The sequence below is a fragment of the Xenopus tropicalis genome, chromosome 8 (assembly GCF_000004195.4).
Source record: "Xenopus tropicalis strain Nigerian chromosome 8, UCB_Xtro_10.0, whole genome shotgun sequence".
In the NCBI taxonomy this organism is placed as follows: domain Eukaryota; kingdom Metazoa; phylum Chordata; class Amphibia; order Anura; family Pipidae; genus Xenopus; species Xenopus tropicalis.
Genome location: NC_030684.2, coordinates 126,296,198 through 126,313,158, shown reverse-complemented (window position 1 = coordinate 126,313,158; position 16,961 = coordinate 126,296,198). Strand labels below are relative to the sequence as shown.

The following is a 16,961-nucleotide window of genomic DNA, read 5'->3' as shown; positions in this document are numbered from 1 at the left end:
TGCAAGTTTATGGCAAATTTCAGATTTATTATCAAAACTGCTCACTTCAGTTGTTAGACTGGATACTTTGGAGTAGAAAGACATGGGTAGCCATTTTGGATTTGGCTGAATGTGTACTTTCCAAAGATATATGATTTTCTGGGATAAACATATTTATTATTTTGGGTAATAAACAGTTCAGCAGAACCCTATCAATCATATTTAGGGTGTTTGTATTGGCACTTAATGATAATTGTGATTCGATGTTGGAATGTTAACATTTTGAGTTGGTTTATTAAAATTTTCAAATTTTTTGTAAAAAAGTGTTAAAAACCTTTGCAGTTTGATAGTTTGGAGAACAAAGACTTAAGGTGGCCATACACGAGGCGATTTCGCTCGTTGTGCGATGAACGATTATATCGACAAACGATCGTATGGCGATCGAGTTCCCATACGATATGCCATCCACGGGCAACGATAATTCGGGAAAGATTTTGTCGCATCATTATCGTAAAATACCTACGATCGTACATCTACGTACGATCGATGTCATTGACTTCCGCTGCTGGCAATCGTGACATGCGCAGAGAACAATCGTTGAAAGACAAATGTCTGACACTCACACCAACTGGCAGATTTTATCGTTAAACGACCAAAATTTTTAAACCTGGCCGATCGATTTTGGGGACGATAATGTCGGCTTGTTTAGTGGGCCGACGATCGTTCGTACACCACCAACTATACGATAACTTAACGATAGCATCGGATCGTTCGGGAATCGGTCGTTTGTAAGTAAAAAATCGGTCCGTGTATGGCCACCTTTACCCATTTTATATCTGCCAGAATGTGTAGTTTAAACACATATATGGTTTCCTGGAGTAAACGTACTGTTAGTGGATATTTTGGCTTTAAAATCTAAAGTATGACAATTTATGTGGTAGTGCTTTGAAAATTTAATGGGGAACTGCTGGGAGTTTTTGATCGATAGAAGTCTGAATTCTCCATAAACATATGTGGTATTAGCTATTCCGGAGTTATGTGACTTTCCAATCCAGTTTTTCATGCATAAAATATTTTCAGATATATTATAAAAAATATAAAATATAGTATTACAGAATTCTTTACAGCTCTAAATCTTGTTCCAAAAGTTTTCCAGTACAAAGAGTTAAATCTTGTGGCATGAGCAGTATGAACAGGCAGCTTGTTTTCTCACAGTTACTATACATCCTACCCAAGTGCTAAAACCACACCTGTTGCTACTGCAGCTTTCAGCTGAACAGGGATATCGCTCTGTATATGTTGCAAGTATACGCAGCACAGGACATTCAAATCATATATTAAATACAGAAAGTGCTAAATATTAAGAGCCAGTTGGAAGAAGGTCCCTGCCCTGTAGAGTCATGGGGAGATAGAGCCAAAGTAGTATATATACTGTATATATATATATATATATATATATATATATATATATATATATATATATATATATATATATATATATATATACATATATATATATACATACACTATATTATCATTTTAACCATATTCTCACTCAGTCCCATCCTCACCATTTCAGTTGCCATCCCTATTAAAAAGGAGTGAGACCCATACTCCTGTGGCCCTCTACCCAACCAGCTAGTTAGCTTTCCTTACTGAGCCCCACATCATTATACCTGTTTTGGCCCACAAACTACCCCACTCCAGGTCCCAAAGGGGCTTAAAGGAGAAGGAAAGTCTTTGGCTTCTGATCATCTGAACGGTTGAAGTATGGGGAGACTTAAGGGCACTATTGAGACAACTGAAGGTATGCCTGCAGCTTGAGAGTAACTCTTTATTAGCCTTTCCTTCTACTTTAAAACAAATATTTCCTAATTTCATATTGAGAAAAACAATCCTCTATAATGAGAGAATGGAGAATATCTTCTCCTTCATCTCACTCTTAACATAGGCCCAAACACAGTTGGAAAGGACACATAAGTGTGTAGGGACCCATAGGGTTAATATGCCCCAATGGCTTTAAGCCTACCATTTCCTATATCATCCTGTTACTGGGCAGAGACCCATGTATCTAGTGTGCCATTAGCATATGTGCCTTATTGGTTAACAGGGAGACCACTCCCTTGGCACTCTAATATAGTAAAGGGGTGGGTCTTCCCCTTTGGATGTATCTGTTGACTCAGGTGGAAGTTCATTGAGCCTGGGATCAACAGGGCCCCAGTAAAGTGAGTTCCCTAGAGGCTGCATCTAGCTCTAGTGAAGTTGGGGAACAGGGACCCCGTGAATGAAGAGTAGTAAGTATCAGGATAATTTGTAAGAAAACTTTCTAGGAAAGTGAGATAGTTAGATAGAGCAGTTTTCTGGCTCCAACCAGGAGAGATTAGCTGGAAATACACTTCCCTAAAGGCACTGTTGCCTTAGAGCAGGACACGGTTAAGACACAGGTATCAGGTCAGTTCCTACCCCTGATTCATAGTTGGCTGTGAGGGATCCTTGGCTGCTAAGGGACACCCCGAGGACACAGATATTGTCTGGGCTACTCTCCGCAGGGAGGCCATGCTGGTTGGTGGTCCTTACCTTCTCCATCCTTGGCTGAGGTGGGCTAAACCGATGGACACCATATTTTTCAACCTTTTGTGCAATTACCTGATATCTCCTCTGTGTGAGTATTGCTATAACCCTGTGGATCATTGTCTTGGACAATAAACAAGTTAAGTTCTGATTTATCACAAAGAACCTTCTGGTGCCCATTGTTTCATTTGCTTGCAGTTGTAGTTGCACTACACCCCAAGGATATTTCCACGTAGCGAAAGCCCATCTGGTGTGTAGAGTCCTATGTACCCCATGCTCTAAAGCCATTCTAGCTGGTGTTGCCTGTTTTCACAGCTAAATAGGGGTTACAGGTGCTTTGACTTGTTGCCTTTGGAAAAACTGGTCAACATACAAGGTCTTCTCTTTTGATTCCCCAATCCTTTATCAGCTAACATACTCTGTGCTGAATGTACATTCATTAAAAATGTTCAAATTGCAAGTGAAAACAGTAGCAAAGATCAGCTCTCCTCCAGCTGAGACTGATTCCCACAATGCTTTGCGTGCTTATTCTCCTTGCTCATGGGACTTTTAATCACAAAACTAAAGCCTTAAGTAAGAGAAGTGAATAGTAAGAAATATAAAGGAAAGGCTTTCACTAGTGACTTCATTTAAATATAATATTACAATAATTGACATTCTTTAATTAATACATACAGATATGGGATGTTATCTGGAGATCTGTTATCCAGAAAGCTCAGAGTTCTAGGAAGGCCATCTCCCATAAACTCCAATTTTATATAATCATTTACATTTTTAAAAATTATTGATCACACTTTTTCTCTGTAATAATAAAAACATTGATCCCAACTAAGATATAATTACCCCTTATTGGGGGCAGAACAGTCCTATTGGGTTTATATCATGGTTAAATGATTCCCTTTTCTCTGTAATAATAAAACAGTACCTGTACTTGATCCCAACTAAGATATAATTACCCCTTATTGGGGGCAGAACAGCCCTATTGGGTTTATTTCATGGTTAAATGATTCCCTTTTCTCTGTAATAATAAAACAGTACCTGTACTTGATCCCAACTAAGATATAATTACCCCTTATTGGGGGCAGAACAGCCCTATTGGGTTTATTTAATGGTTAAATTATTCCCTTTTCTCTGTAATAATAAAACAGTACCTGTACTTGATCCCAACTAAGATATAATTACCCCTTATTGGGGGCAGAACAGCCCTATTGGGTTTATTTAATGGTTAAATGATTCCCTTTTCTCTGTAATAATAAAACAGTACCTGTACTTGATCCCAACTAAGAACATATTAATCCTTATTGAAGGCAAAACAATCCTATTGGGTTTAATTAATGTGTACCGTATATACTCGAGTATAAGCCGAGTTTTTCAGCACTAAAAATGTGCTGAGCTCTGTAGGGATCCTGAGCCTCACAAGAACAACAACAAAAATTGAGGCAAAGCCACCACCATGCCCCTATTCAGGTCCATTGTGTGTGCAGGCTGAACACAAAGCAGTTCTAGTACACTTGACTTTACCTAGGCTTATGTGGGCCACTCTGAGGTAACAAAGCCATATAAATAGGGGGTACAGCCCTTGGATCAACATGAGAGCACAATGAATAGGGCACAGGGAACTTGTTGTTTGATTAGGAAATCCACAGTTGCACAAAGCAGTAAAAACAAAAAATCTAAATAAAAATTACTTATTTACCTTTCTGATCTATCAGATCAATTATGAGAGTTGGAGAAGCCTGGGCAAACCCCCAGTAATATGGACCCCTTCTTACATGGAAACCTGACACACAGGTGGGAAGTGGTCTGTTTACAATGACCTTGTATCTCTGCTTAACCCTTCCACTGCCACAGATCTTAGAATCTGAATAAAGGAAAGTGCCACATAGAGTGTACATGCTAGCAGCTCAAGCATCTCCAGCCTGGGCATTGGAGCCACTTCTTTATTCCCCTTACCCTAGGCCACCAGCAAAAGGGAAAATGCCTGACCTCCTGGCCCACTATTTCCCCATGTGATGCAGACAAGCCAGGTATGCACGGATGCACGGGAGGGAGGCAGGCAGGGAGGGTGCACGCAACGAGTGCGTTACATCTGCACATCCATCTGCACAACAAGCCAGAATAAGTAAGTGGTACAATAACTTGTTATTTACAAAAATTTGTATTAAGTCCAGCATCAAGAATTATTTTGCCCTTGTAACTACTATTGTAGTACTGTGGTGGGACTTGTACACTGGGGTCCAAGTACTTGATAATTAGTATGGTTGATAATTAGTATGGCAGCTTCGTTATCCTTCCCAAACTTGCTTTTGTCTACTGGTGTAGCATTTTTCTTTCTCTAAAGTTATCTATTATTTATTTATCTGTTATTTATTGGATTTTTGAAACTGGGCAGTAGCGGCTGCATTTCCCACCCTAGGCTTATACTCGAGTCAATAAGTTTTTCCAGTTTTCTTAGGTAAAATTAGGTACCTCAGCTTATATTCGGATTGGCTTATACTCGAGTGATTTTTTAGTAGATTAAAGGTATGGAGATCCAACTTACAGAAAGATCTCTTATCCAGAAAACCCCATGCCGGCACATTCTTTTATAACTGACAGGTCATTTATCCAGAAAGGAGATGCGTTAGACATGTAATAAGTATAAGAAAGGTCTCTATACACATTTGGTGTAATGACCTCTTCTGCTATAGGGAGTAACAAGTGACAAGAGGACTACATGTACGAGTGTATTTATTTAAAATTTTCTAACCAAAAATGTTATTAGTGGCCACAGTTCTAGTTTCTCACGTTTGTTAAGACTTTTGTACAGATATTTGCTGCTACAACCACAGGTTCCTGTTTGAGGGGAACGCAAGACCCCACCCCCCCACACAAACCAGTATAAAGCTGCAGGTTGGCTGCACAATGGGCTGTTGGAAAGTTCTCCTGCTCCCCAGGATCTTCCTCTCACTGTGCAGGTAGAGCGGCTCTTTTCTCTCCTCAGCTTATGCTCCTCATCTTATTCTATAGAATTCTCATGCACACTCACTCTTACATAGGCTTTTATTTGTGTTTTTAATGAATAACTACTGTATTTTCTGGCTTAGTATTTCCTTTCTGTATTTAGTGCATCAGGGAGACCATGGGACCATCCAGCATCTGCCTTGTGGCTCTGCTTTCCCTACTGATCCCGGCTCACTCGGCCCCTGATCCCACCCTGGACACTCACTGGCAGCTGTGGGTTAAAACTCACCAGAAGAGCTATAAGGATGCGGTAAGGACTTGAAGCAGCATTGGGGGTTCTCATGGTGAGGGCAGTGAGGTTGGGGAATGCCCTTCCTAGTGATGTTGTAATGGCAGATTCTGTTAATGCCTATAAGAGGGGCCTGGCTGAGTTCTTGAACGAGCAGAATATCCAAGGCTATTGTGATACTAATATCTACAGTTAGTATTGATATTGGTACATATGGTTTATGGGTCAGTATGGGTCTGTATGTGAGTGGATAGATAGGTCAGTGTGGGTCTGTATGTGAGTGGATAGATAGGTCAGTGTGGGTCTGTATGTGAGTGGATAGATAGGTCAGTGTGGGTCTGTATGTGAGTGGATAGATAGGTCAGTGTGGGTCTGTATGTGAGTGGATAGATAGGTCAGTGTGGGTCTGTATGTGAGTGGATAGATAGGTCAGTGTGGGTCTGTATGTGAGTGGATAGATAGGTCAGTGTGGGTCTGTATGTGAGTGGATAGATAGGTCAGTGTGGGTCTGTATGTGAGTGGATAGATAGGTCAGTGTGGGTCTGTATGTGAGTGGATAGATAGGTCAGTGTGGGTCTGTATGTGAGTGGATAGATAGGTCAGTGTGGGTCTGTATGTGAGTGGATAGATAGGTCAGTATGGGTCTGTATGTGAGTGGATAGATAGGTCAGTGTGGGTCTGTATGTGAGTGGATAGATAGGTCAGTATGGGTCTGTATGTGAGTGGATAGATAGGTCAGTATGGGTCTGTATGTGAGTGGATAGATAGGTCAGTGTGGGTCTGTATGTGAGTGGATAGATAGGTCAGTGTGGGTCTGTATGTGAGTGGATAGATGGGTCAGTGTGGGTCTGTATGTGAGTGGATAGATAGGTCAGTGTGGGTCTGTATGTGAGTGGATAGATAGGTCAGTATGGGTCTGTATGTGAGTGGATTGATAGGTCAGTATGGGTCTGTATGTGAGTGTATAGATAGGTCAGTGTGGGTCTGTATGTGAGTGGATAGATAGGTCAGTATGGGTCTGTATGTGAGTGGATAGATAGGTCAGTATGGGTCTGTATGTGAGTGGATAGATAGGTCAGTATGGGTCTGTATGTGAGTGGATGGATAGGTCAGTATGGGTCTGTATGTGAGTGGATAGATAGGTCAGTATGGGTCTGTATGTGAGTGGATAGATAGGTCAGTGTGGGTCTGTATGTGAGTGGATAGATAGGTCAGTATGGGTCTGTATGTGAGTGGATAGATAGGTCAGTGTGGGTCTGTATGTGAGTGGATAGATAGGTCAGTGTGGGTCTGTATGTGAGTGGATAGATAGGTCAGTGTGGGTCTGTATGTGAGTGGATAGATGGGTCAGTATGGGTCTGTATGTGAGTGTATGTTTTGTTATTAAGTTTATTCATTATGCCTGAATATATTAGGATATCCCAGAGTGGAATTTCTCAGTTAGAACATAAGACGAATGTATGATTAGTCTCTACAAGATGATGCTACTTGGGGGTAACACAATAGGAGGTGCAAACTTTGCACTGGTTTTGGTAACCTGTAGCAACCTGTCAGTGGGTAGTATTTACTGGCTGCTGGTAAAAATGTGATAACTGGTTGGCAACTTACCCTAGAGCAAACGTTGCACAACTTACCATTCCCATAACCCAGTATGTTACGTATGCAGTATATAATGATAACAGCCTATTACAATTCCCAGGAAGAGGAACGTGCCAGACGGACCATCTGGGAGGAGACACTGAAATTTATCACAGTCCATAACTTGGAATATTCCTTGGGACTCCACACTTATGAGGTTGGGATGAACCATCTGGGAGATATGGTAAGTTTCCTTGGTGTAAAAATTCCCAGCAGCACAGTAACATAAACATGACTGATATTTGTGGCCTATTGGTAAATCTATGTCTGTATCTACAATAATCGGAGGCTGGGTGAGTGGGATAAAACCAACCTGTGCTTGGGATAATGCACAGTGCATCTAATAACCCGAGAGCTTGGGGAGACTGAAATAAAACAGGCCTAGAAGAGAGAAGCCTTGTAGAGTTTATGCTGAGGCACATCTATTAGCCACAAAACAAATGATTAGTAGGGATGCACCAAACCCACTTTTTTGGGTTCGGCTGAACCCCCAAACCCACCCAGGAGGATTCGGTCGAATCCCGAACTGAATCCGAATCCTAATTAGCATATGCTGATTAGGTTAAAAAAAATGTTTTCACTGCCCATTTAACCCTTTCTGAATTACAATTAGCCTATGCTAATTTATGGTAATTAGGATCTGGATTCGGATCGGCCGGGACCACAGATCCGATCAAAACCCCTAAAAAAACGCCAGGATTCAGCCGAATCCCGAATCAAATCCGGGATTCGGTGCATCCCTAATAATTAGTCACTTAATGCAGTGCTGTCCAACATCTGTCGTACTGAGGACTGGCATTTTTGTGGCCTACATAATGGAGGAAGCCAGTTTTGGCCACTTCCCTTTTTTTAAACCAAACCAACTTCAAACCACACCCACTTTAAACCACACCCATGTTATCACAAGAGCTTTCAAGACCATACCCACATTAATGGTGGTAGCGCAGCAAAAACCCAAATGGTTGGTGCTCACTGCAGGGATATCACCCTTTATATGTGAAAGATGTTTATTATGTCATATTAAGACACACCCTTAAATCCATATGCCTCCTCCTCCCCTGTGGATAGCACAGCAACCCCCAGCACACAGGGTAGGCAGAGTATGATACACACAGGCAGCATAGATCAAGCAGAGTATGACACACACAGGCAGCATAGATCAAGCAGAGTATGACACACACAGGCAGCATAGATCAAGCAGAGTATGGCACACACAGGCAGCATAGATCAAGCAGAGTATGACACACACAGGCAGCATAGATCAAGCAGAGTATGACACACACAGGCAGCATAGATCAAGCAGAGTATGGCACACACAGTGTGGTACTAACACCTAATTTTTTGTAAAAATTATTTTTAAATGCAAACTAAGCGCTGCAAACTTTCTTTCTCTTTGTGTATAAATAATGGCTTTTTATCGTTTCTAGCAGCTGGTCAACTCCAGAATGTGGGTTAGACCGAGCACTGGCACAATAGTGTTTCTAGCAGCTGGTCAACTCCAGATTGTGGGTTAGACCGAGCGCTGGCGATTTCTTTCTGTGTTTTGTGTACAAATTGTAGCCAAATTTTGCTTCTAGCTGCTATGTAGCCTTTAAACCAATGAATCACTTCCATGTGTGTGCTAATGAGCTGGGGCTTAAAAGCTCCCTGCTTTTCCACTAGAGCCTTTGAGCTAAAGGTAGGTGCAATAGGTCTTACTACTCAGTCACATTGTTTGCTGGGGGACTTAATTGCATCACAGACTCAAAGTCATTAGACAGTGTAGGACTCACGTACAATGAGGGGCCTTGACGTGGCACGTGAGCTTACATATTTTGGCCAAAGTGTGGTACTAAATTTTTAAAGGCAAACTAAGCGCTGGCAAACTTTCTTTCTCTTTATGGCACACACAGGCAGCATAGGGCAGGCAGAGTATGGCACACATAGGCAGCATAGGGCAGGCAGAGTATGGCACACACAGGCAGCATAGGGCAGGCAGAGTATGGCACACACAGGCAGCATAGGGCAGGCAGAGTGTGGCACACACAGGCAGCATAGATCAAGCAGAGTATGGCACACACAGGCAGCATAGGGCAGGCAGAGTATGGCACACACAGGCAGCATAGGGCAGGCAGAGTATGGCAAACACAGGCAGCATAGGGCAGGCAGAGTATGGCACACACAGGCAGCATAGGGCAGGCAGAGTATGGTACAAACAGGAAGCATAGGGCAGGCAGAGTATGGCACACACAGGCAGCATAGGGCAGGCAGAGTATGGCACACACAGGCAGGGTAGGGCAGGCAGAGTATGGCACACACAGGCAGCATAGGGCAGGCAGAGTATGGCACACACAGGCAGGGTAGGGCAGGCAGAGTATGGCACACACAGGCAGGGTAGGGCAGGCAGAGTATGGCACACACAGGCAGGATAGGGCAGGCAGAGTATGGCACACACAGGCAGGGTAGGGCAGGCAGAGTATGGCACACACAGGCAGCATAGGGCAGGCAGAGTATGGCACACACAGGCAGGGTAGGGCAGGCAGAGTATGGCACACACAGGCAGGGTAGGGCAGGCAGAGTATGGCACACACAGGCAGGGTAGGGCAGGCAGAGTATGGCACACACAGGCAGCATAGGGCAGGCAGAGTATGGCACACACAGGCAGGATAGGGCAGGCAGAGTATGGCACACACAGGCAGCATAGGGCAGGCAGAGTATGGCACACACAGGCAGCATAGGGCAGGCAGAGTATGGCACACACAGGCAGCATAGGGCAGGCAGAGTGTGGCACACACAGGCAGCATAGATCAAGCAGAGTATGGCACACACAGGCAGCATAGGGCAGGCAGAGTATGGCACACACAGGCAGCATAGGGCAGGCAGAGTGTGGCACACACAGGCAGCATAGATCAAGCAGAGTATGGCACACACAGGCAGCATAGGGCAGGCAGAGTATGGCACACACAGGCAGCATAGGGCAGGCAGAGTATGGCAAACACAGGCAGCATAGGGCAGGCAGAGTATGCACACACAGGCAGCATAGGGCAGGCAGAGTATGGTACACACAGGAAGCATAGGGCAGGCAGAGTATGGCACACACAGGCAGGATAGGGCAGGCAGAGTATGGCACACACAGGCAGGGTAGGGCAGGCAGAGTATGGCACACACAGGCAGGGTAGGGCAGGCAGAGTATGGCACACACAGGCAGGGTAGGGCAGGCAGAGTATGGCACACACAGGCAGGGTAGGGCAGGCAGAGTATGGCACACACAGGCAGGATAGGGCAGGCAGAGTATGGCACACACAGGCAGCATAGGGCAGGCAGAGTATGGCACACACAGGCAGTATAGGGCAGGCAGAGTATGGAACACACAGGCAGCATAGATCAAGCAGAGTATGGCACACACAGGCAGCATAGGGCAGGCAGAGTATGGCACACACAGGCAGCATAGGGCAGGCAGAGTATGGCATACACAGGCAGCATAGGGCAGGCAGAGTGTGGCACACACAGGCAGCATAGATCAAGCAGAGTATGGCACACACAGGCAGCATAGGGCAGGCAGAGTATGGCACACACAGGCAGCATAGGGCAGGCAGAGTATGGCAAACACAGGCAGCATAGGGCAGGCAGAGTATGGCACACACAGGCAGCATAGGGCAGGCAGAGTATGGTACACGCAGGAAGCATAGGGCAGGCAGAGTATGGCACACACAGGCAGCATAGGGCAGGCAGAGTATGACACACACAGGCAGGGTAGGGCAGGCAGAGTATGGCACACACAGGCAGCACAGGGCAGGCAGAGTATGGCACACACAGGCAGGGTAGGGCAGGCAGAGTATGGCACACACAGGCAGGGTAGGGCAGGCAGAGTATGGCACACACAGGCAGGGTAGGGCAGGCAGAGTATGGCACACACAGGCAGGATAGGGCAGGCATAGTATGGCACACACAGGCAGCATAGGGAAGGCAGAGTATGGCACACACAGGCAGCATAGGGCAGGCAGAGTATGGAACACACAGGCAGCATAGGGCAGCCAGAGTATGGCACACACAGGCAGCATAGGGTAGGCAGAGTATGGCACACACAGGCAGCATAGGGCAGGCAGAGTTTGGCACACACAGGCAGCATAGGGCAGGCAGAGTATGGCACACACAGGCAGCATAGGGAAGGCAGAGTATGGCACACACGGGCAGCATAGGGCAGGCACAGTAGGCACACACAGTACATACAGTGACACAATGCCAGCACTCTACTCCAACATTCTGTCTGAGGTGTGAACAGGTGAACAATGTGGGCACTTACAGTCTGAGCCTGAATTGTAAACAATGCAGGGACTAAAGGGTGTGACCAATACAGGGCATTGCAGGTATGAATAATAAATTGGATAACAGCCTGAATTTGAGGTGCGAACAGTGCAGGGGGTCAGTTAATCTCAGTACTGATACCATTTAAAGCTTACACAAAGGTAAGCAGTCACAGCAGCCAGACATATGGCCATTAACATAAGCTGAATTTCACAAAAATTTGACTGTTAAGGCATAATAGGGGTCATGTAGTAAAAGGGCTCTAAGACATTAACCCATAGCAACCAATCAGCAGGTACAATCTTGCTATGGGTTAGTGCTCCTTGAAAAACTTAGTGCTTTTTATTATATATGGGGGAATGTATGCAATAAACACAATGGTACTGAACAGATTTATTTACATGCATAATGGTATGTTCTAAATTGTATATAAAATAATATTTGATTAAAAATAAGCAATCATTATGTAGCACATTTAAAATATAAGAAAACTATAACAATATAAAATATCACATGTATAATATAAGCAGGTAAAGTATATATTACAGATGTGTGTATCCCTGTGTAACCTAGCTGTATTGTTATTATGTGCCAGACAGGTGAGGAGGTGGCTGCAACAATGACAGGTTACACCGGCTCAGGGGATTCATTGGCCAACATGTCCCACGTACCGAAAGAGATACTAGAGGCTCAGCCTCCGGCATCAATAGACTGGAGAACCAAAGGCTGTGTCACCCCTGTGAAAAATCAGGTATGTGTATACAAGTACGGGACCTGTTATCCAGAATGCTCGGGACCTGGGGTTTTTCGGATAAGGGATCTTTCCGTAATTTGGATCTCCACAATTTAAGTCTGCTAAAAATCATTTAAATAATTAATAAACCCAATAGACTTGTTTTGCCTCCAATAAGAGATATTAGGGTTGAGTCACTAAAGTGCGTTAAAACGAGCGCTATTTATAGCATGCGTTAAAAATTTTATTGCGTCTTATTTTTTGTGACAACGCACAATTCACTAAAAGGACTCGCGTCAACATTAAGACGCAATGCTGTTTGTGTTATTTAACGCGCGAAGACCATTTCCGTGTGGTAATTGACCCAACGAGCGCTAATTAACGCAGCGCGCACAAATTGTCGCCTTGTGCGAAAAAACACACGCCATGTTGGCCATACACACCATTACGTTCGTAAAACTACTGTTCTGAAAATGCCCATTTCCCTGCAAACTGGCGGCTGCATCACTCTGGGGCCAACACAGACTTGAATAAATCCCACTGCAAAGTCCATATTGTGTTGCCAAAAGCTCATTAACTGTACTTTTCTATAATTACCGCCTGCCCCAAGTAGGTGTTCATTTTTGCACAGACTAATGTGATATTTAGCGCGTTTAACGCTTCATATATATTTGTGAATCATGCATTAATAGTATTTCAATTCGCTAATTAACGCATTGTGTTAAAATGTGCGCTATTTTACACACGTGATATGTGACTTAAAGTAGAAGGAAAGGCTAAGTCACTTGGGGGTGCCAAAATATTAGGCACCCCCAAGTGACTTAGATCGCTTACCTTGTACCCTGGGCTGGTGCCCCTGTATGGAGAGAACAGCACCAGCCCGGGGTAGCTGCAGCGCTTCCTACTTCCTATTCACTTGCGCGCGCATGCGCAGTAGAGTGAATAGTGGAACTTAAACAAGAAAGTCGGCTTTTCACTCTACTGCGCATGCGCCAGCCCACGGATTTCGCCGGCAGAAGAAAAAGGAAGGAGGAAGCGCTTCCTACAGGTGCCCCGGGCTGGTGCTGTTTTCTCCTAACAGGGGCACCAGCCCAGGGTACAAGGTAAGCGATCTAAGTCACTTGGGGGTGCCTAACATTTTGGCACCCCCAAGTGACTTAGCCTTTCCTTCTCCTTTAACGCATGCAAATTGCGCATTTTTTTCACATCAATTTTAATGCAAAAAAGCATGCGATAACGCTTATCGACCTTTAGTGAATCAACCCTATTATGTTATCTGCCATACTTTATCAGTAGTAGCAACCTTTCAACTCTATTATTAACCCTAACAGGGAACATGCGGATCTTGCTATGCTTTTAGTGCCGTGGGGGCCCTGGAATGCCAATGGAAAAAGAAAAAGGGCAGACTGGTCTCATTCAGCCCCCAGGAACTGGTGGATTGTTCCAACAACAATGGCTGTAACGGGGGAGGCATCGGTTTGGCCTTTACATACATGAAGAAATATGGCGTTATGGAGGAATCCGCTTACCCATATACAGGAAAGGTAATAACTATTCTGTGGGAAGATACTGAATAGCAATCTCACTAAGCTACAACTGTTAAAGTCTGTTATTTTCTTTTGTTCCCTGCCAGAAAGGACCATGCAGAAAGAAGCAGCCAGGCAATATTGGAGTAGTAAAGGCAATCCACGATCTGGAAAAGGGCAATGAAAATATTCTTATGAATACTGTGGGAACAATTGGACCCGTGTCTGTTGCCATTAGCGCTTGCAGTAAAAAATTCCATCTGTTCAAGTCAGGTGGGTACCAGAGCCTGTGTAATACTGCGTTGCCTCTGTATAATAGGATTGCCCACCCTTTAGAATTTCAACATTGTTATTTACAACTCCCAGTACCAGTAAACAGTCAAAAGCCTTGCAATTGATAGTATTTATTAGGGCCTCTATAAATTGTCAGTCCCCTATTCTGCTGGTGTATTGGGGCAGATATATTTGCATTACAATTAAATCATTCCTATCAATTCCTTTCTTAGTGGAACAAACAATCTAATTGCCCTACTTCAGGCAGCCATTCTATGTAAAGTGGTTCATGTTAGTGTTACCGAGGGTTCATCATTTCTTTATACAGTGCTAGTTTGATACCAAGCACAACATTAGTCATTTCCAGCCTTTTCCCTTTGACAGGTGTCTATTACAATTCAGACTGCTTCCCCGGCAATGTAGACCATGCTGTGCTTGTGGTTGGATACGGTACAGAAAATGGCAAGGACTATTGGCTGGTTAAGAACAGGTAAGCTATATGGGAACCTAAAGGCATGTGGAGTTTCAGGGGTGCATTAAGAAACGGGTTCTATGGTTAGATGGCATTTTATATAAGCGGGTAGCTTGGGGGAGCACTCAAAGGTTAAGTAAAATACAGGCAAGCACAATGGACATGCGACTAATCTGGTCAAGAGAGGGGGATTGATTGCATATCCCTGGTCCCCTGTTTCACTAGTAATTTAGTATCTATGCAACTACATATGCTTTCAAATATAGTTTTTTAGTTACAAACATAAAGTTGCCAAGCCACCATACCACGTCAGCCCCATACGGCCGTCCTACACATTTACCTGGCACCTCCCTACATGGTAGCATTTCTTGGGAAAAGTGTCTCCTGACCTGGGCATTGGTCTTAGTCACAGGCTTAATCCTCCTCTTATAAGAGAGAGACAAAAAGATAAAAGCACAGGCAATATCGCCCATACCAACACCCATTGTTAAAGGCATAAGATCACCATCACCAAGGGATGGGCGTGGGGGTGCTACAACCACGTGGGAGCTTGGCTGTTCTTCCTGTAGGATAACTCTGCTAAATCTGCCAAAATAGACAAAAAGGAGGGTTATGGAAGCCTCTAAGGCAAGTACAATGGGAGGGCAACTGATCTGGAACTCTGGTCTAACTGACGAGCCACTGCTTGCTAATTTCTCTCTATGTGTATATATATATATAGCGCTCTCTAGCTCCTAAGCCTCACTATCATTCTTCTGCAAGATGCTACTGAAATCATTTATGTTTCCTTTGAAGAAATGAGAATCCTTTTGACTTTCTTCCAGCTGGGGAGTAAGCTATGGGGACAAGGGATACATTAAAATGGCTCGAAATCGTGGCAACAACTGTGACATTGCCTCCCATGCCGTCTATCCAACTGTGTGAGGCCTGGGCCTGTCAGATGAGATGGGCCAATGGGATTTTATCTGCAAGCAAATATTTCTGCTAATTCTTTTATGCCAGAATACTCTGTCTTTCTATAATGTTCTTTTGTGCTCCTAAGCCTCACTATCATTCTTCTGCAAGATGCTACTGAAATCATTTATGTTTCCTTTGAAGAAATGAGAATCCTTTTGACTTTCTTCCAGCTGGGGAGTAAGCTATGGGGACAAGGGATACATTAAAATGGCTCGAAATCGTGGCAACAACTGTGACATTGCCTCCCATGCCGTCTATCCAACTGTGTGAGGCCTGGGCCTGTCAGATGAGATGGGCCAATGGGATTTTATCTGCAAGCAAATATTTCTGCTAATTCTTTTATGCCAGAATACTCTGTCTTTCTATAATGTTCTTTTGTGCTTCCTGAATTGCCATTTGATTATTTCTGCTTAAAGAGACAGTGGCCTACAAAGGGCATAGCTAGCTGTGAATGAAAACTGTATTACTCAGCCATGCCTAGGTGCCAGTGGAGTACAGGGGATGTGTATGTGCCACTATTGCAGGGTCCAAGGAAACCAATATGTATTACAGTGCTTTATGTTACAGGTAACCAAAAATTTGCACTTGTACCTCACTCAGTGGATTCAAGCGGGCTTCTAATGGCACCCCTGGGGGCACACTATATACCTGTGATTGTTACAGGACAAGTCACCCACATCATTTTCTGTATTACAGCAATAGTTCATCTTAAAGTTAACTTTGGTGTAGACAGTAGTATTGTTAAAAAAAAAAAAAAAAAAGTACCATTTTATGTGTTTTTAAATGAATTACATTCTCTGTTCTGCAGCTCCCAGTCTTATGGGGTCTGTGCACCTATAGAAACCAATCAGCAGGCAGCATATATATATATATGCAATCTAGTTGCTAAAGCCGAATTAACCCAACAACCAGGCAGCAGCTGGCAAGCCAGAAGGCAATAGAATGGTAGAGGGGCCCAATAACAAAAAAAAAAAAAAAAAGATTGTGTATACTGAAGCCTTGTTGTAGTTACCTTCATTTGTGTTTTTGGTTGAAGCATCAATTAAAAAGTTGCTTAAAATTGGTGCATCTATAATATCATTTTAGGATGAACTGCCCCTTTAAGAGGAATGGCACAGGGTGTGATTGTGGGCATTTGATGCCTGACTGTTTAATACTACACAGTTAAAATCTGTATATATCAATGCGCAACATTTTTGCATAAACAAAGGAAATGAAAAATTCTGCATTAATAAAAGTTTATGTCAATAGTATTCCAGTTATTATTTAATAATAAGCACTGTTTTTATTGGATAC

The 16,961-nt window shown here is 43.7% G+C and overlaps 1 protein-coding gene across 1 annotated transcript; it reads left to right on the top strand.

Annotated features, from left to right (window-relative positions):
* The first annotated feature begins 5,377 nt into the window (after positions 1 to 5,377).
* Positions 5,378 to 15,632, top strand: LOC116406662 (cathepsin S-like). Its single transcript, XM_031891187.1, has 7 exons — positions 5,378 to 5,507; positions 5,657 to 5,803; positions 7,482 to 7,604; positions 13,769 to 13,981; positions 14,071 to 14,236; positions 14,621 to 14,726; positions 15,533 to 15,632. The coding sequence occupies exons 2-7, from the start codon at positions 5,672 to 5,674 to the stop codon at positions 15,630 to 15,632; spliced, it is 840 nt and encodes a 279-aa protein (XP_031747047.1). The 5' UTR covers positions 5,378 to 5,507; positions 5,657 to 5,671.
* The last annotated feature ends 1,329 nt before the right edge of the window (positions 15,633 to 16,961 follow it).

Excerpts from the sequence above, each read along its gene's own strand:
- LOC116406662 (XM_031891187.1), top strand. The coding sequence starts at position 5,672 with ATGGGACCATCCAGCATCTGCCTTGTGGCTCTGCTTTCCCTACTGATC. Across the intron at positions 5,804-7,481 it reads AGAAGAGCTATAAGGATGCG|GAAGAGGAACGTGCCAGACG; the intron begins GTAAGGACTTGA and ends TACAATTCCCAG. Across the intron at positions 14,727-15,532 it reads TATTGGCTGGTTAAGAACAG|CTGGGGAGTAAGCTATGGGG; the intron begins GTAAGCTATATG and ends ACTTTCTTCCAG.